The 20,879-nt window shown below is 45.5% G+C and overlaps 1 protein-coding gene across 3 annotated transcripts in view; it reads right to left on the bottom strand.

Annotated features, from left to right (window-relative positions):
* The window catches only part of PAXIP1 (PAX interacting protein 1), a 64,756-nt gene extending 49,165 nt beyond the window's left edge, over positions 1-15,591 (bottom strand). Inside the window, exons 1-5 of one of the 3 annotated variants that reach the window (XR_009462719.1) lie at positions 15,455-15,591; positions 11,414-11,548; positions 9,412-9,455; positions 1,095-1,158; positions 376-489 (exon numbers count right to left, since the gene is read on the bottom strand). Coding sequence is in view for 2 of the 3 variants with exons in the window: in XM_059729194.1 (XP_059585177.1) it covers positions 376-489; positions 1,095-1,158; positions 9,412-9,455; positions 11,414-11,548; positions 15,455-15,547 (450 nt within the window). In the remaining variant the exon portion in view is untranslated. Of the gene's footprint in view, positions 1-375; positions 490-1,094; positions 1,159-9,411; positions 9,456-11,413; positions 11,549-14,145; positions 15,083-15,454 lie in introns of those variants that run through there. The other 2 variants (XM_059729194.1, XM_059729195.1) reach the window with 2 other exon arrangements.
* Positions 15,592-20,879: the final 5,288 nt, after the last annotated feature.

Genomic DNA, 20,879 nt, shown 5'->3' with positions numbered 1-20,879 from the left:
AGAGAGAGAGAGAGAGAAATAAAAATAAAAAGGTGGTTTATCCTTACAGTTGGCTTATATAAAAACTAATAATCCAACTGTAAGGATAAACCACCTTTTTTATTAAACAGCTATTTCATAACATCTGAATTCTTTATTAAACTACAGAAGTAGATAAAAATACAACAGAAGATGGGACACCTTTTGAATTAAACTTATGGCTGTAGGGAAAATAAATACGAAACAATGAACGCAACACATTGCTCTGATCGGTTCAACAATTCAAGATCAGCAAGCAATTTGAAGACACTTATATTCAGGAAGAGCGAAAATTGATTACTCAGAAGCAAATAAGAGCTACAAACAGGAAGGACTGCACATGTAATAAACTCTTACCCCCTTTGGCTCAGGCACAATCAAATGAGTACACGTATTATTGAGACTCAGCTGGCAATTCCCTCCATAAAAAGTAATCAAAGCCCAAAGAGTACTTCGGTCTTCAGATGAAACCTAATGGAAAGTTAAAAATAAAACCTTTTAGGTCAATGCAACAAGCCTTTTTATTTCTGTTTCGGGGGACAGGGGTTTGCTTTAAGACCATTAATATAATTCATGAAATTCGGTAGAGGAATCTGGCTAGTGTTCTACTTCACGCTACTGTTAAATATCAGATTAGCATGGAAGTTGAGGGAGGCAAATGCATTAAAAAGGAGGAGTAGTGCTAGTAGATGCTCTTTACTTTTATAAACCTGAAATCAAGATATTTTCTTCTGAGACAATAATGTTACAGCTACCAAATCAAATGCAGTCAACTATCAAGTATTGCACGTTCACTTATTATGGCTATACTATGTGTTCTATGTATTATAGGTCCGCTTTCATTTGCCTCACATTTGGTAACATTAAATCAACATAAGGAATATGTGGATTCTGCTTGCAACATTCGATGAAGTTTGCTGCTAAACACCACTCTGACGATCACCCACCTGTCACACACTTGAAGAAAGTTGTACGACCATTTAGAACGACTAAAAAGATAACAAGTATGAGAATATAAAAAAGCCAACGCATATAGCCCAATCATTCTGAGTTGTATGTATTTAAAATGTTCTCACCTGAGAGAGACAAGCAGTGACTCCAAAAAAGATCTGGCATGATTCTGGAGAGAAACCATTCACTCTGGAAAACAGATGTCAAGGACAGAACTAACCGAAACAAACTTATAGAGGGAACTTGGAAGGAAATCCTATTATCCCTCAGACTTCCCAGACATTGGCATACATTTGACCACCCAAAAAATAATCCTTCATAGCATGCCTTCTTTCCCCTTCAGATTGCAATTTCAAAACTCAGGAGCTTTAACTCAAACCAATCCAGATTAGCACTCTGGTAGTAGTCCTAAATGGCACCATGAACCTTGCATCTCCTGCATATCTTCTTTGACAACCTCAGACTCATTAAGACTACTTACTTACGTAGTAAAGTTAAGAAAGCACATATGTTTGGTGAAGACCTTAAGTTCCACTTCATTTTGTTCTGCTCCACACTGCCTACAAAATACTTTGGCAGAGCAAGGACAGGAATGCTTTATAAATATTTTAAATGTCTGGCTGTCATTTTCTGTATTTCACTTTCTTCAGTAGCACTTTTTTCCCCACTTTCTGCAGCAGAACAGTGCTTTTTCATACAAAATCTAGCAAGATGTACTACTTCATTATTTATAAAGATAGTTTATACCTCTTGCTAAAAGAGCATCAGAGGTATGAGTCTTCATCTGAAAATAGCTTAATGCCTTACTACAAGCATTGTAATTCAGGATTGGCAACATGCCCATGACTGTATTCCCATAAACTAACTGTAAAGGAAATCACCATGTCATGAAGAACTCTCGTCCAAATGTTTAAAAAGTTCTGGAGAAATTCAAACATTAAAGAAAAACTTTTGGTCATTTTATGCTAGTGCATGTATGCCTCCAAACCTTCATTTTCAATCCAGAAGCAGAAATACTACAGTAAAGTTTTTTGCCTGGCTTATCCAAGAAATGTGTATATGCAGTTACATCATCATCTTCGTTAATCCTTCATGGTCAAGGATGGCTGTCTTCCATGACTGCCTTATCTGTGGAGCTGAAGAAGGCAGATCAGGCTGATCCGAGATCAACAGACTTTGCTGCAACTCAAGCATGTGTTTCTGCACAGGGTGGGTGGCTCTGGATTCTTGATTTAGCCCATGACATATTGTTTCTGCCACTCTTGCTTTTCTGTCTCCTACTGTTGTTGTTGTAGTAAGGTTTCTAAGTACTGAGATCCTTGCAGCAGACTCTTCCTCCATTTGGGGCAGTTCTGGGTAATAGTCTCCCACGAGTTCATGTCGATGTTGCATTTTTTTTCAAGTCTGCCTTAAGTATGTCTATGAAGAGTTTTCTCTGCCCTCCTCCTGAGCATACACTTTGACTGAGCTAAGAGAATAAAACTTGGTTCAGGAGTCTGGAGTTGGAAATCTGGATAATGTGGCCAGCCCAGCCAAGGTGATGTTGAATGATCATCCCCTTGATGCTTATATTTGCTGACAAGAGGACATTAATGTTGGTGAATCTATTTTCCCACTGGATTTAGAGAACCTTCTGCAAATGGCGTTGATGGTACTTCTCCAACAACTTGAGGTGTCTCCTGTATGTTGTCCATGTCTCGGCTCCATGCAATGAAGTGGAGATATCACTGCTTGATAAACCATGAGCTTGGTTTCAGATACGATGTTGCAGTCTCCGAACCCCCATTTCCTCAGGTGTTTAAAGGCTCCACTTGCACATTTAAGGTAATGGTGGATTACTTTATTATGTCAGCCTTCTGTGACAGATGGCTCCTGAGGTACGGGAAAATACTCAACCTTCTCTAGAGTCTCATGGTGAATCTGAATAACCAGAGCTGGGGATTGCTGAATAAGAGCTTGTTGATGGAGGACCTTCGTCTTCCGCAAGTGTCAGTCCCATTTTTTTGTATGCCTCAGTAAAGCCAAAAACGATTCTCTGAAGGTCTGCTTCTGAGTGAGCACAGACTACAGCATCATCATCAGTGTATTGGAGCTCAATGACTGAGCTCAGGGTGGTCTTGGTTTTGACTCGGAGTCAACTGGGATTATCATCCATTTGGTAGGTTAGCTCCACTCTGACTAGAAGCTGGTTCGTGGTTAGATGTAGTATCCCTGGGGTCTTCTGGGATTTCCTCATCATTCCACATCTTTAAGATGAGGGCATGGAGCTGTGATGTGAGCTTCTCTCCCCCTGCTTGAAGATTTCAGGGGGGAATCCATCACCTCCAGGTACTTTTTTTAAATTCTCATCAAACCAGTCTTGATGTTTCTCTACCAGGAAACATCAAGACTGGTTTGATGAGAACGACGGAGAGATCCAAGAATTGACTTACTGTAAGCACAAGGGCTTTTGTGCTTGGCAGAACAACATCAGCTCCAAGCAAAAGAAACTGAATCACCAAGCCAAGGCAGAGGTCCAAAGAAAGACCTGGGATATGAAAAACAGCGTGACAGATACAGCAAAAAGGATACTAATCTGACCACTACAATAAAAATTGGGCATCTGTTTGTTATCACTGTTCCCCATCCCCCACTATAGTCGTCTTCATCTTCTGCTAGCCTCTAAGATTAGATTTGTACCCAATAGTATCGATCCAGGCCTATGACTGACTTCACTGGCATCACAGGCCCATATATCTCGAAACCAAAATACTGCAGGAGTTAGATTACTCTTTGTGAATTTCAGCTGTCTCTCTATACAGATCCCAGATAAGAAACGTTATTTGAGATGGGAAGAAAGAAATTTGTACGATATCAACATTATTGCTATTATGAGCCAAGAGAAAAATGCTGGAGAAACACAGATATATAGAAGTTCAAATAATGATAACTATGGAAACGAGATGTGTTGCCAACCTGCCACAGAATATAAGAATTCTATGAGGATGGTAAAATGGGGAAGTTTAAGAACACGTTAAAATACTTCAGACAGGGTGCTGCTCTGCTCGTCCATGATTCTCCAAGAAAGAATGGGAGCTGGCTTTCACACTCCAACCAGAGGTGAGCAATGGCTAACTTAAATCACATCACAGCCTCTCCAGTTTACCACGCTGGGAAGTGGACAAAGCCGTGCCTATAAGTCTTGCACAGCTCCATAAGGACAATATCCAGTGAACTCATTAGATCAGTTATGGGGAGGCCCCTTTACAAATATCACAGGCATCTCAGAAGTGGAAGTGGAGCTGAGAAAATGTAAATCAACCCTGAGAAAATTCTTCAGCCAAATTATTACAAATGTTTACATTAACAAAAGCTGGAAATTGCCTCAAAAAAATCTGCATCTGTGTGGTCTGGTTGAATCACCTGCCACTGCAGATACAGAAAATACATGAGGGAAACTCAGGAGGTAGGACATTCCTCTCTTGCCAGCAAATGACAGGTCTCTTGCACAAAGCTTCAAGAAGGCTGAAATTCCTATTGTAACAGACCTATGGACCATGACATGGGGAAGAAAAGTGTCTGTCTATTAAGTTCATTTGGAGCAAGTCCAGACTGACAAAAGGCAGAAGCCTCAGAGAAGCCAAGGATACAGTCATGGCCAAAAGCATCCTCCCCCAACAGGCAGTCATGGGAAAAGTTTATGAAAAATTTAACTAGTTAAAGTTAAAAGTTAGCAGCCTTAAAAATTAACTTAATAGTTAAGTTAAAAGTTAAATATTTCCACTTTCAACTAGTTAAAAGGTAAGTAAAAAGAGTAACTAGTTAAAAGTGCAGTTGATTCATGAGAAATGCATGAAACATGGTGAATTGCCTCTTAGCATCATTTTTCATTTTCAAATGCAATGAATGGGTTTCTTTTCCATAAGCTCACAGAAGCACACTAATTTACTTGGCACTCACCCTGCTTTACCTGAAAACAATGTTATGTGTCATCCAGTTTTCAGCATAATAATTTACCAATACCTCTGTACTGTTAGATCCTTCTCACCCTCTCCATGTGAAGAACTTTGTAAAAGTCAATGCATCATATAGATATACCAGAAAGGAGATATTCATAGCCAGGTGACAAATGAAAGCTGTTTCCACAGAAAACCTCTGTTGTTACAATTTTTATTGCTCAAATGGTAACAAAAGGGTATGAAATACATTTGAATTAGAAATAATGAAAGTGTCTGAAAATCAAAATTAGACTGAAATGAGAAAATCAATTTAAATGAGAAAAAGACTGTTCATTTGCATAGCAGAAACTGTTTAAACATGCTTACTGAACTTCAGCAAAAGCTGCATTTCAAAATTTACATCTGACAATTTTCCTCCTCTGTCTTGCAAAACTAAGCCTCCACTACTGAACAATCGCTCTACATCAGGGGTGGGCAAAATGCAGCCCGGGGGCCGGATGTAGCCCGCCAGGCCACTCTATCCGGCCCACAGGGCCTCTAAAAAATTTAGAAAATGAATATTTATCTGCCCTGGGCTGCCTGTCATGCAGCCCTTGATGGCTTGCCAAAACTCAGTAAGCGGCCCTTTGCCCAAATAACTGTCTGCCCCTGCGCTACATGGGCAGATGAGGGAATGCTTGTGTTATAACGGATGAATAGTTTTTTCATAGTAGGTGATATCTCAGATAAGTTTTTCACAGATGAGAAGTAATGCCCAACTTCTTGGGCCCTGGGCTGCTGGTTCTGATCTTCATTAAAATTTAAAAAGTCATCATCTGCTTCACCCCCTCTACTTGTTCCCAGTCTTACTGGGATCCATGTCTCTGCTTGCTTGTGCTTGTTCCCTCTCCTGCAACCAGCTGGCTGCCCTGTTGACTTCTGCAAATGCACAGAAAATGCCAACATGAACTAAGCAACTCTGGGACTTGTAGTTCTTAAGAGACCATATCTCATAGGAAGGCACACTACTCTCTGTCTCAAACAAGAAGTCCTAGAGTTTCAATAAAGAAATATCGCTCCATGCAAGTCCTAGAGTGACTGCGTCAGGAAAAACTATGGGAAAGCCGGATTTCAATTTTTTAAAACTTTTAATTTATACTTAAAAAATTAAAGTTAACCTTTTTTTTTAACTAGTTAAAGTTAAAAGTTAGCCATTTCTTTACCATTTTAACTACTTAATTAACTAGTTAATTCCCAGTACTGCCACCAGGCCATTTGCCCTTTCGCAGTATAATAAATGTTGTAACCAAACATTAAGTGTGGGATTTTCAAAACCACTCAAACTGTGCCTCCATTCTGCTGAGCACATTGGTCAGACTTCTGTTGATTTTAGCCACAGCAGAAGTTAGGCCAATTCTGAGGACTTCTGCAAATCCACTCCCTTCCATATCTTTTGGTTATCCCTCTTCCCATTTCCTAGCAGTTTCACCTGAATTCCCCATGAGCTTCTGTCTGGTAAATATTTTTTAAACATGAAAAGGAAAAGAAAAAGAAACAAGATGAAGAAAGCGTTAAGTATATTAAGCATATTCCTAGTATCCTGAATCTTTCACAGATGAAAGGAAGTCTATCTTTTTAAAATTTTCAAATCCTGTACAAGTTGGGGGAGAAAGTAAATAATACAAGAGACAGGTCGTGCTCTAAGATTTTAGCTCAAATGCCAGGCTGTCCACAGAAAAAAGAAGCATCAATTAATCTCTTTTTGTTGTTAAGTTCCTCATAGGGTAACATTTTCAGAAAGGACAAATTTCAAAGCCTCACATTCAGACTGCTTAACGACTCAGTTGCTATCTGTTGACAGAAATGGGCCTATCATTTATGTCCACAGACTAGTCAGGAAGACAATTACGCGAGTGTCTGAGCAAATGCAGATTGCATACGCATGAGCCTAGCAAGGTCTGTTAAAACATCTGACCATCAGTATCTTGAAATTGCAATAATAAAGTTGTATTTTTTCCGGCAATTGGTATCTCCACAGTCTGCACTTTTTCATGTTGTTAAATGTGAGGCTTGTCAAACGTTCCAGAAGGACAGTCTTGGAGACTGAAGACCTCTACAGACAGAAAAGGCAGCGAGTGAGCAGCAATGCACACAACTTCCCCATGCTGCCCTGCCAGTGAGCCAAATCCTGGTCTAGACATCACTCCGAATCTTTAGCTTCTTTGCCAATTTCTCCTCAGCAATTATTCACAAGACAGTCAAATTTTGAAGCTTAGCCTGATCCATTTAAAACCCACCCCAAACGATGGTCAAAATAAAAATAAAGACTGCTCAGGAATTATTTCGTAACAATTTCTGCGGCGCTAAATCAAGAACCGTCAGCCTTTGCAACATGCTCCCTGATAAACTGTCAGGCACAGGAGTTACTACCCTGTTACTGACACTCAAGACAACTTGCTCCAGACATACTGTACATGACTCACTGGGACATAAAAAACAAAATGCTCCAATAGTACTGTCATAATCTCACAATTAAATAAATAACTTATTAATTTACAACCTCGCTGAAATGTCTACTATATTGACCAAACTACTGCAAATTCTAAGCTTTTGTTAAAAAAAAAAAAGAATCCGCTGCCCTTTGCTCAAAAGATAAAAGCTTTGTGACAAAGAGAAACATGCTACTTAGTCAAGCCAGACTTTCAGAAAACAGTTTTCAAGTGATCATAAAGCCAAGGCCTGGAATTCACCATATTATTCACCTCAACGAAGGTTTAACATTAAAGCCTAACTGATACAACTTTGTTTAAAGGCAACTTCACTACTTTTGCTTACTAAAATTAGAAGTACAACAAAAAATGTGAAATACAGGTTTTTGGAGAGGTAAAGCTGCACACATAAAGTCAGTGAAAGTTTATCAATTAAAAGGTACACAGCCAAGCTGTACACTCTCAGTGTCTCGTCACAAAGCTTTATAGCATAACATGTTAACATTAAAGCTCTATTTTAATCAGAAGCAGGATCAAAAAATACAGGCAAGCTGCTTGGTATCAGGGACCTGGGCTTTCTGTTTGCTGTGGAAAAACGTGGATTTTCTCTTTTAAAGGACAAAATCACAGATTTTCTTTAAAAGGAGAAAAACCTGGGAAACCATGGGTTTGCCATTACAGCCTGGAAGAGTTCCAGCCTGCAAGGGGCTGTGGGACATGGGATATAGGGGGTGCCATGTGAATGTGCACATGCACACATGCACGTGGCAGCCAGGCAGTGTAGAGACCAGATCCTGCAGCTCACTCAAAGTAAGTCTATGGGGGTGGCACGGGGAAGGGGGGGCACAGGCAACATGTGAGGTGGCAGGGGCACAGGTAATGCAGTGGGGGGGCCACACGCCCCCCCCCTTCTGATTTTTGCTCCCACAACGGGGTGCAGGGCTGCAGCCTGGCCAGACCAGCTCTGGGTAGGACCTGGCACAGGAGGGAGCACCGCATCACCACCGCTGCTGTGCCTTATCTTGGTAGCCATGGTGGTGTGGTACTACCTCCCGCGCCAGGTTCTACCCGCTAGGCTGTGGAAGCAGCTTCTGCTCGGAGCTGGTCTGGCCCAGACCCCACTGTGGGTGCAGAAATCTGAAAGGAGCATGTGCCCCCACAACCTCACAATGCTTCACCTGTGCCCCCACCTTGCTCTCTTCACGCATGGCCTGTGTGCACACCCCCTTTCCCCAAGCCCACCCATTCCCCACACATCCACCCCTTCCTCACACATTGGGGGGCTGGAGCCTAGGGCAGTGGGTCTAGAGTGATAGGCACCGGTAGGGCCAGGGGGCTGTACGTTGGGAGTAAGGAGCAATGGCAAGGGCAGGGCACTAGCATATCAGGGCTACTCAACACCACAAAGCAGCAGGAGGGACAGCTACAGCTGGATTCATGCCCTGGTGAATGAAGGGGACAGAAGGAGCTCTGATTTTCCATGATAAAAAACCAAAATCAAATGCCATAATTTATATGTATTTAGAATCAATGTTATTATAGCCATTCAGGCACTGGTAGGCTTCCAAATGGCTTTAAAATTGTAAATGTATCAATAAAACATTGTGTTTAAATGACACCTATATATATTATATATAGGTGGTGTTTCAGTTTACTCGTGGAAAAACACAGATTTTAGGGTTTTTAATCACAAAATTTGGGCTTGGTTTGTTTGTTTTTTTAATCGCAGGATTTGGTATTTTTATGCAGAGAAAACCAGGATCCCCAATTATTATCTGCATTGCAATAACACTGCTGTTAGAATCCCAGGCCCAAATCCTGCAAACATTTATGTACAAATATACCTTAACCTTAAAAAAAAAATCCAGCAGAACTACAATTTCATGTTCAAATGCTTCTAATACAGTCTGTGCTGCTTGGATTTTAGTTTTTAACTATACACAACTATTTGTCATTGTTTTGCTATTTTACTTCAACAAATTCTGACATTTAACACACAAAAACTAGTTTTACATTTTACTCAATAGAAAGGATACGGCAGAAGGACTCCACAGCGAACAGACAAGATCACCCAGGAAGGCTGCAGGACAAAAACAATGAAGAATATTTTAAGCAATGTGTTTACATAAACATGTAACAAAACAACACATTAACAATTAAAAACTCTTAACGTTTTAATTCTACAATGTCTTTCACCTTAGGTTTTCTGAGTGCTTTACAAACAAGTAACTTAACCCTCTTTACAATATTAGATATCATTAGCTTTTACAAACTGAGAAACTAAAGGAGAAAAAAGTGACTTGTCCAAGACAAGAGGCGTACACTTATTCTAAAACCCTGTTTCTGCGCCTCATAATTTTTTGTATTTCATTTTTTTTTATCCTTATTCTATAGTTTTATTACATTTTACATTTTAAGATACTCTTTTTCCATTAATTCTAGGTCTTTTTGCACTAAGCCTGGTCTTGATTTGTAAGATTGCATTATATTGTTTTCAGATCAGATTGAACAGCATGGCAGAAAGTCTTGCCCCTGGTGAGTACGGTGAAGGAAAAGTTCACAGTATTTCAAAAAGTACATCAAGTCAGATCCATTAGGAAGGGGAAAGCACCAGTTGTGCTTGCAAGCCCTTCCTCTAGACTTAAGTAGTCTCTACCACTATGACTACCACTCTTCTCAATTAGGAATGCAGAATTAAGTCAGAGAGCACGCCACATTATAAAACGTGTCTATAACATGGCCATTTCTATTGCTCATCGAATTGAAGCCTGAAGTTGGCAGAGGAGACAAAACTTGAGAGGCAGCATGGTCCAGTGGAAAGAATACTTAACTGGGAGTCAAGAAACCTGAGCCATTTCCAGCTCTGTAAGCTTGAGAAATTCACTTCCCCATTCTGTGCCAGTTTCCCCACTGCCAGTGGCTCTTCAATCACATCGGCTAACTTCCTCTGGGCCCTCGCATGCATCTACCCCATGGACTTATACACATCCAGCTTTTCTATATAGTCCCTAACCTAGTCTCTCTCACTTGTGGCCCAAACTGTGGAAAACAATGTAACATTAAGTGCTATTAGTAATGAAAAAGCCCAAAGGCATCCTAGAAAATTGACTTCTTTTTTTTCCAAAACACAAAGGCTACTGTTGTCCTTAGTGCTGTTTTTTATGCTTTTATTACTTCTTTTTCTGCTTCTATTACTTACATCACATTGTTTACCTGTATGTCTATACTGCTACGCAAATCTATGGAATATATCATATACCAGACCATATGAATTCACTATAGCCAAATTTCAAGCATTCAAAAAATTCACTCCATATCATATCATATCTATAGAGCATTCTTAATTTGTCTTCTGCCTCATGAATTCTGAAGGTTTATCTTTTCCAAGCTTAACACCACAACCATAAGAACTGGAAACTGATTTTTTTTTTTATTATTTAATGAAAGCTGAGAAGTATCAGCCCTTTAAGGGGAAAAAAGCAAACAACAAAACTACAACAACTATTGCAGGACTCACAGTAACATCAAAAGAACTGGAAATACTACACTCTAGAGAATCTACCTACAGTACTATCAGCTCTTTCAGGTGCATGTACATAAAGACATGCATATCTGCCACCACCTTGACTAGCAAAATCCTTGTTATACAGACAACAATTACTTTAATTGCCAGCAACTTTAGGAGAATTTCTTCAGCAGACCTTATTGCACTAAATAACTGATCAAGAAAGGGAAAGGGGATTAAGAAAATTATGTGATGAGGAGAGAGGATGCCGAGGGCACAACAAAATGTTCACCGATGCGGGGGACAAATCAGTTGGGATAAAAAAAAAAAAAATCTTATACTAAGCTGCGGCATCCTACAGAGCTGTTGCTCAGGAAATAACTGGCGTGCCAAGTTTCAAAGCAGATTACCTACGTCACATTTTCTATATACATCACATGACTGGGAAGGGTACTTAAACTCAAAATTACAATCAATGGCTGCAGCTGACAATCACATTGACAGTTCTGCAGTCTTATATACTGGTTATTCACCTTTACCACAGGAAGATCAAAGACCTCACGAGATTCTCCAACCTCTGGATTGTCCCCATCTTCTGAAATAATGTGTGAAGCCAGTGCATTATAGGAAACTTCCTTTGCCTTCCCAGCTTTCAGAAGCTGAATAACCTACAAACCAGGGAGGGAGATAAATCAGAAGATCATCTTACAAATTTCAAAGAAAACTACTAATATAGGAGCTCAAAAAATACTGGGGGTGAAGCAAGGAATACTATTTCATCAGGTTCTCTCTTGACTTTCCTAGAGAAAGCATAAACACAGTGTAGGCAGGGCTAGTAGTACCAATTATGAAGGTTGTCCAACACTTTCCATTATTAAGACAGTTTTTGGTGGCTTGTAACTTTGCCAAATTTGAACCATTTGGAACATGGGAGGCAAGAATTCTTGCGAGTGATCTTTTATGGACCAACTGCATGCCTGGAATAGACAAAGACAAGCCTTTAGGTATCACATTCCCCTTCCATAGGCCTCTGGGAGAGAGGATGTAGCAGAGCTGTAAGTAGAATGAACAAAAGCTTGTGTAAAATTCCAACTATAAACACAAACACAATATAAGAGAAGTTATCAGGTAGCCAACAGACAAAAGTGCAGTAAAAACCCGACAAAGGAGGAACAAGATTGTTCAGGAAGGTCATTACCACCTGTGAAGTGCAGAGGTTAGCAAATATTAAGCAGATTATAATAGACCATGGAAGTCTGTAAGGCCAAAAGCTTGGATGCCACTATTGTAGTGACTTCCACCACAGGTTTAGCAACTATCACCCTTCAACAATGACTAAGTCCATGATATTTAGCATTCAACAGGCTGATGAATTTCTGTTTCCATGCTCATCTTCTAAAGGTGTCAGGTAGACTTGAGTACAAGAACTTTGAGGTCAGACAAGAAGTTAACCCACATTATTGCCATGGGGGCATTTGGTGCACTGCATGAAATATACCACACTTTGGGACACACGTGTATTGACTGGTCCATAAATTCTGATTTTGGGGGAGCGTTGATTGATGTGGCAGTACAGAGGTGTTAACAGGTCTTGCATTTATTGTTCAGGCAGGGTTGGGTCCCCTTAGATGCCTGCTGAGCATCAGGGAGTTTACTTCCAACATTGCATTAGGCAAGGTTAGGGGCTGTTTGAAGACGAAGAGCCAGGGGAACTGGGAATATTTTTCTCAAGGTCTGGTTCTTTTCAAGTACAGCAGTTTGTAGGGTGCCCTCATAGTAGTTTGATGATCGTTCTTATAGGTTCAAATGTGGGATGGTAGGTGACAACCAAGAGTGTGTGGTCAAAGGGGGGTTTTCTTGTACTAGGCAGGGGTGCTCAACCCCAATCCCTGGAATGGTATCATCTGGCCCACAGGGCTCCTCAAGAGTCCAGAAATTTGGGGAAAGGGAACAGTGACAACATTAATTGCTACTCTCTCACTGCCACATTAGCAGCCCTGCGGGCAGCTGGATCTACTGTGCAGGCCAGCAGGTGCCAAGTCAGGCATGTGGCCAGACTGAGAGACAGGGGCAGGCAGCTAGATCAGGGCAGCATGTGGCCGGCTCAACCCTGCATAGGATCTGGCCCACAGCTAGATCAGGGCAGCGGGCAGCCAGACCGACCCCACATGAATGAGTCCTGCACCACTCACCCAGCCTGCAGGGCCAGAAGGTTGGGCACTGCGGTAGTATACCTAGACTCACTTACTGACTTTCACCACAGGTTTAACAATTACCACTCTTCAATCAAATTCTCTCCAGAATACGATTATATTAAGATTAACTTTTTAGACACCATGAAATAGATCCAGAAGAACATTCTACAAACTGCTGTAAACAGAAAACTCACAAATTACCACACTTAAAATCAGCAATTTCCCCAAACACAGCAAAAAGTGAAGAGGTAAAATAAGGCCTCGCTCTGGATCTGCTCTGAAGAGAGTACTCGCAATACCCAACTAGCCAAAATTAAATCCTCCCCACTGAGCCACTGATTCAAAGTTTTGCTAGAGGTCTCCCACATTTCATAGCATTGCAAAACTTTCCCTACTTCAAAATCCTTAATCAACCTTAATCCTTAATCAACCATGGCAGGTACTCAAATAAAAACAGAACAGAAAATCATGCACAAGCCAAAAAAGGAAAAAAGATTGGTTATTATTATACAAATTGCTAAATCTGCAAAGGGGTTGAATGTAAGAAAAACTGGCCATCCAAATTCCACTTGATCAGGGCAGGGTTGAGTGCCAGGCCACTGCTTGCAACCAAGCCACTGTCACAACCTGTCAATCGCCACCATAGATCCCCCTTGGCAATAGCCTCACACCTGCTCCTACCTCCACCGTGAGCCACCACCTCTGCCAAGTGCCACTGATTCCTGTCCCTAACAGCAACGGGGAGGGGCAAATTCAGCAGCACTGCCTGTTGCATAGAGCAAGACAAGGGGGCAGGGAAGACTAGAGGGGATGTACGGCCCAGGGCAAAAAATGGGGATGCACCCGGGCAAGCCATTCACCACAGACCCCCTGGTGCCACCACAGGCCAGATCAAAACTTCACAGGCTGGACCCAATCACCCTGCGGGCCCAGGGGACACAGGTTGCCAGCTCCTGCCTTAGACAGCTTTTGCCCATAAGTGGAACATGTAGGTATGTTACATGTAGGATACGTAGGCTTACATATGTAGGTGGAATAGAGAAACAGACTTATAATAAGCTATGACTTACAATGAAATTATGCATTAAAAGTCCTGAAATATTTCCACATGCTGCAACACGGAAATAGCAATTCTGATGAATTCTGAACTTCAAGTTTAAGGGCTTGCTTTCACAGGAAAGCTCATAGGACCACAGAGTTGAAAGGTCCCTTCACAGATGCCTAGTCCACTCCTCTGCATGATGGCAGTCCTGTCTCATATGCTGATGGCGGACCTAGGTCCACTAGGAACAACAAGCCCCGCTAAGTGGCTAAACAGAGACCGCTAAATGCACAACTAACTCCACGGGACACTATTCTCGACCCATCCCCGTCAAGTACTTATCCAGCCTCTTCCTGAAAACCTCCAATGAAGGAGATGCTCAAACTTCCCTGGGCCGCTTGTGCCATCGCCCTGCAGTTTTCTGAGATGTAATACTGATATAAGGCAGGGAGTGAATTTCGAGTACGACTGTCACCCCCTGCCTAACTCCTATCTGCACGTCCCATCACGGTACAAGAAAACCTATTACAACACGACTCGCAGCGCTTCCAAACGTTTGGAAGCACGAGCTGCGGAGAGGAAAACAAAAACGAAACCCCCGCTCATTGCGAAGGCAGGGTCTACACGGGGCAGCGTTATCCTGGCGTTAATTATATAGGGGTACAGCTGGAAAACTCCCCCAAGGGTGCAGGCAGTAGCCATGCGGGTCTAAGGACAGAGGCAGACAAGGTTAACAGGGTGTATCGACTGAAGTTGGTCTCATAAAAGAGATCCGATTCACCCAAAAAAACCCTGTCCGCCAGGCAGACCACGCATTTGTTGTTCTCGTGGTCACAAACCAGCCTGAAATCTCACGAACTTCAAGAGCCCGCGAAACCCCGGACACCTGCGAAAGAAAACAGCGGGAAGAAAGTTGAACGCGGCCGAAACCCCGGAGCGAGCAACAAGCGCTCGCAGACCCTCCTGCCGGCCCGGGCCTGGCACCACACGTCCCGCCCGCCCGCCCGCCCGCCTCAGGTACCCCCAGCCCGAGGCCCGGCTTCACTCTGGCCGCCAAGGAGGAGAGCGGCGCGGGGACAGAAAGGGGCCGCCCTGGCTGGGCCCAGCTCCTGGCCGGGCCCGGTGCGCGCCGGGGCACTGCGGCTCCCGGGAGGGACAGGTCCCTGGGGGGACACAACCGCTCCAGCCCCCCAGCACGGCCGGGCGGGCGGGGCAGGGCGGGGCGGGCCGCGCCGTGACGTCACCGCCCAGAGGGGTGGGGGAGGGGCCCGTCACTGGGGCGGGGGGGAGGGGTGGAAGAGCCCACGCGGCCCCTGGACGGGGTGGGGGGGTGGTACCTGGGGGTCGATGTCTCCCACCGCGAAGAACTTGACGTCTTTGAACATGTCCTCGGGCACACGGAGTTCCTCCTCGCCCGCCGTCGCCGCCATGGCCCCGGCCCGGCCCCGGGGCTGCGTTGCCGGCCCCTCCCCCTCCCCGCGCAGCCCCGCCCCCACCCAGACCGCGGGAGCCCGGCGCGCGCTGCGGAGCGAACCATTCACCGCCGGGCCGCGGGGGGGAGGGAGCTGCCGCCAGGACCAGCCGCCACGCGTCCAACCCCCGCAGCCCCGGCCTCCTCCTCGGCCCTACCCCCCGGCTGCACTCGCCGGGCTCCGCCGTCCCTCCTCAGCCCGGGAGGCGGCTGAGCCCTCAACCCCCCCCCCGCCCCGTGGCCCAGATGGACTCTCCCCGCTCGGCGGCGGCAGCTCTGGGCCCGCCCATGGGGAGGGGGCGGGGCGTCGGTCGGGCCTCGCCCCCCAGCCCCGCCCCTTCCCGCGCAATCTCAGGCGCCTCCTTGCGGAGCGCGCGGCCACGTGCCGGAGCCGCGTCCCCACCTTTGTTGTTCGGGACCCTCCCGCGGCCCCGGCCCTGGCCCCGGCGCGGCACGTGCGGGTTGCTTTTTTTGGCTAATTTGGAAACAAAAAAACAACGACAAAAAGTCAATGTCAATAGCCGGTCCCCATCCAGCGCCCGGCACTGCCGACCCACGCCCCGCCGCAGTGTGTGGGGCAGGGGGTGGGCGTGTGGGACCCCCAGCAGCCCCTTGCAGGCTGGGGCTCAGAGAGAAAAGCCACATTTTTTTCTCCTAAAAAAAATGGACTCTCCTTTAAGTTTGTTCACGATGTCGTCCTAGGTTCTTGCGGCCCACTTTCGGGTGGTGACACACGGGTTGAGAAACGCCACTCCAGGAGCATGGCTGCTGATACCCCTCCAGGCTCCCGAGATGATGAGCACGTTCCACGTCCGTCGAGGACGGGGGTTGGCGATGGCTCGGTTGCCGGCAGGGTCCAGCGGCGGCAGTGACTCTGCAGGCAGGATCCCACGCACGTGGGCAGGAGCTTGGGCCCACTTTCCGACGGTCCCCTGCAAACCAGGGGGAAGTGGACCCCCGACCGCACCCCTCTCCCCAAGGGGTCCCGTGTCAGCCCTGGCGTTAGCTGCTGAATTAGTGTGCCTTAACCGTGTTACTCCACGGGCCTCTCGGCTCCTGGCAGGCCAGAATAGATCATACCAACGCTGATCTTCGTATGAGGAACTACATTGTAAAAGCACGGGGGTGAGAGCCAGATCCAACCGAAGATGTAGATGCCTGCGTATCTAGCTGCAAAGGGTCTTGCCCCCAGTCAGGTGCCTGGGGTTACGGTGCCTGGTATGGGCAGCGAGGTGGCGCGTTGCAGGGTGCTGGCCAGTAGAAAACGCCAAGCAGAGAGATGCGTCCGCAGAGCCGAGGCACCCAAGTCCGAGCTGTGAATACCAGCGTTGTAATAAGCTGCCACTGAGCAAGCGTTATGAATGGGGACCTGTCGAAGTCGTGATTTCACAGATTCTGCAAATTCTGGCTTTGCCCATGAAATCCATGGGGAAGAAAAAGAATTACTTAAAATAAAATGCTGGCTGCCCACAGGGAGCCAGCAGTCCCCAGGGTGCTGCAGCCTGGGGAGGAGGCGGCAGTAGGGGGCTGGCCACTTGAAGGGCTACAGGCAAGATGGCTGTGAGGGCTGCTACCCTGTTCCTCCAGTTGGTGATGAGGGGCTGGGCTGCATGATGGATGGCCCTTGCAGCCAATCAGTAGGGAGGGGTGAGGCCCTCAGCCAAGCAGAGGTGCGGAGTGGCCCACAAAATAGCTTCTGGACCCCATATTCTGCCTGGGAAATTGACGGGCAGCCACCCTGAATTTGGTAGATCCATAATTATTGAGGACAAACGATGGTTTGCTGAGAGATGCAATGCAAATGCCTTCAGCTGCCAAAAACAAAGAACCTATCAGTGCATGGACAGCTATGGCTTTTGCTATTTGGATACAATCCCAATACTCATGATCAGCATCCTGAAAATCCTCGCCTGAGGGCTGGACCCCATAATTGTTCTTTCAACGAACTGAGTTGGACTTACTGCTTTCTTTTTAAAGAACTGGCACAAAGGGGTGCTAGAGAAAAGAAAGACATGCAACTCATGACCTTTTGTGTAACTGCCTGCTGATGACAGCATTTGCCTAGGACTGCGGTTCCCAACCTTGGGCTTGCAACCCATTTGAGGTTACAATGATAAAAAATAGTGCCACAAAGACACTCAAAACTGTTGACTGATTATGATGAAAATCACAGAAAGAAATGGGAAATGGCAGGCTCGCTTTGCAGGCTGGCAGAGGTACAGCCTGCCCAGGGCTGCTTGGGGCTGGGAGAGCCGGAGGAGAGCGATCAGGCAGTGGTGCCACGTGCATGTGCATGCATACAGATGCATGGGCAGCCAGGCAATGTGGAGAGCAGCTCCTTCCAAGTAAGTCTATGGGAGGGGAGGGCAGATTGAGTCCCCCACGGGGTGGAAGGGAGGGAGCAGGATGAAGCTGGGGCTGGGGAAACTGCCCAGCTGGGCAGGTGCATGGGACCCAGGGCTGGGGTTGGAATATGGGGCCTGACTGGGAGAGCAGGATGGAGTCATGGGCGGCTCGTCCAGGGGGCAGCAGGGGGGCTGGCTCCCAGCTATTGCACATGCTCCCGGAGGAGCATGTGCCCCCCAGATTTTTGCATGGGGTGGGGGCAGATGCAGGTGTCATGACCCAAAGGTCTGATTTTTTTTGTGTGTGCTTCGGCACTCGAATTATCCCCGTGGGTTTACAGCTTCATTGCACGGTGGAGTTCTGCTGCGCAGAGAACCCGCGTGCAAGGAAGAGAGTTCCCGCCACTTTGCAGCGGTCTTTGCAGGGTGCATTTTCTTTGCAACACAGAAATGCATGGTGCAAAGAGTTCCCGCTCGTTGTATGCAAATTTGTGCCCCGCAATTGGCTAGTGCTAAATTATTCACACGTGGCAGCTAGCGATTGGCCTGCTAGCCTTATAAGAGGCTTGAGCAGTTTCCACCCAAACCGAAGAGGACTCCGCATCCATCTCGTGGGGACTCTGGGTGTGTGCGGCAGGGTAACAGAAACTCTGTGTGTTGCCCAGAGGAGTTTGGCGGCCTGATCCACCGCCCACCTCTTCCCGTCTTCGAACGGAGCCTACTATAAGATGTATCGACGAGTTTAATGCGCGCTTGTCCTGGACATCCGGAGTTTGTCTGCGTGGAGCCTAGCAACCTCCACGTGATTGTTCGTGTTTTGTCTGCGTGGAGCCTAGCAAACTCCACGTGTGTTCGTGTTTTCTGTTGTAACCGCAACTCAAGCAAGTTCTCAGCCTGCACCGCGACCGTCTCGGTGTAAGTAAACAATCTTAAAATCAACCGTTACGTGTCTGTGCCTAATTCTAACTTGGCGCCCGCCCTCTCCGACCCGGCCTGCCCGGGCTGCCAGCCACAGCCCGCGTGCAGAGCGACGAAAAGGGCCTGGGGTCTGACCCGGCCTGCACAGCAGGCTTCCTGCTGCAGGCTCAAGGCTCCCCACCATGCTGCCCTCTCCCAGGGTCTCCACGGCCCAGCAGGTAAGATCCAACACAGGAGGGCAAAGCAGGGCAGGGAGGCTCAGTGCCACTACCAGGAGCCCCACACTGGATAAGCTGCCATGGAGAGGCACCCCCTGCCAACCCAGCACAACTCCACACTGCTGCTGCTGGGAATGCAGGGGCACCTTGCCGTGGCAGTGCAACTGGTGTGGGGCTCCCGGCAGTGTCACTGGCCTCCCCACCCTCTGCCTTCCTGTGCCGGGTTCCACCAGCTGGGCCATGGAGGCCCCTGAGGGGAGGGCATCAGGGCAGGGAGCCCTGAACCTGCAGCAGGCAGCCCACATCCTTTCCCCCCACCCCCATGGGCTCCACTCCAGCCATGCCATCCACGGTGAGAGGGCACGTTGATCTTGTCTGCATCATTTTGGGGTTGTGAAAATTTTCCAGTGTTTACATGGGGTCATGCTAAGGGAAAGGTTGGGAAGCACTGGCCTAGGAAGTGAGAGATCTGGATTCTAGGCTTTCCTCATCCCACCAGGTTTCAAACCCATTTTTCTCATCTCCCAGGATTCACCTCCCAACCTGTTAAAGCTGGCCCACTGGGCAGCTTTAACAGAAATGAAATGTCTAAATGTTTAACAAGAAATGAAAGTGTCATGGGGCCTCTCCCCAGCATAAAAAAGGTCTGAGTAGTTAAGATACTTACCTAGGAAGGGAAAGTCTTAGATTTTAATTTCTGTTCCTAGGAGTATTTCTGTTTTTTATCCAATGACTGTTTAATGTAAAACTGATGCAGGTGCCCCAGCAAAACCCCAAAATCAAAAGCCAAAGATATTGTGCTACATGCATTTCCCACCACTCACTAGCGTCTTGCTTTACAGATTTGGATTTCTATTAGAATCTCAACAATTTACGCATCCTGGCTCTTTTTTTCTGTGCTGGCTATTCAAATTGAGTCCACTTTGGCTCACGCTGCCCACCATGTTTTTGCTATACAGCCAGATTTTACGTTTACTTAAAGTTTACAGTAATAAAAAAGGAAATACAACAAAATAGCAAAGCTCTACAGAGTTTTTTTAATAGTACTCCACCACTTTTTACTTTGATGGCTCACCACTTACTGGAATTGCAAGTTGTTAGGATCAAACGTGCGATGTCCAGTTTGATTCTAACAGGCAGCAGACACTGTACTGCGTGACCTGCAGGCCTCGATTCAGCAAAGCACTGAAATCTTGCTCAACTCCTTTTGGCTTCAATGAAACATGATGAGTATGTTTAAAATTAAAACATGTAAAAATGACTGAATTGGGACCTCAGGTTCCTTATCTATAATATGTGGATAGTAATTTCCAATTCACAGCGGTATTATGACAGTTAATTATTATAAGCTAGTTTTTGGTACCCTGGCATATTATTACTTCAAAATCACTTCACTCCGAGTAGTTTCACTGAAGGAAACTATGTGCAACTAAAGTACTGCTTAGCATAAATTATGGGAAGCAGAATCTGGTTGCTACTGTTTTCATTAGGTGCGTTGGATAAAAGTTCTAAGTATTATTACTTTATTGTAAAATTTCATTAAACTGTTGAATTAAATGAACAATAATTGCAGAAAATACATGGAACATGTTAAACGAATGCTAGTTTTATCCAGAAATTAATGAGATTTACTGTATAATATAGCGGTCTTATTTTTTAAATATGCATAAGTGACGCAGTACAAGACATAGCACACGCAATATGCAACATCAAGGAAGATGCATTTTATAGCAAAGGGAGAATTTTTTAGAATTATCTGTAAATACTGACAGCCCAATTTTGCCAACCTTACCCACACTGAGAAAGCCCT

The sequence above is a fragment of the Alligator mississippiensis genome, chromosome 5, assembly GCF_030867095.1.
Source record: "Alligator mississippiensis isolate rAllMis1 chromosome 5, rAllMis1, whole genome shotgun sequence".
NCBI classification, from domain to species: domain Eukaryota; kingdom Metazoa; phylum Chordata; order Crocodylia; family Alligatoridae; genus Alligator; species Alligator mississippiensis.
The sequence above is the reverse complement of the archived record's forward strand: the minus strand, read 5'-3'. Positions and strand labels throughout refer to the sequence as shown.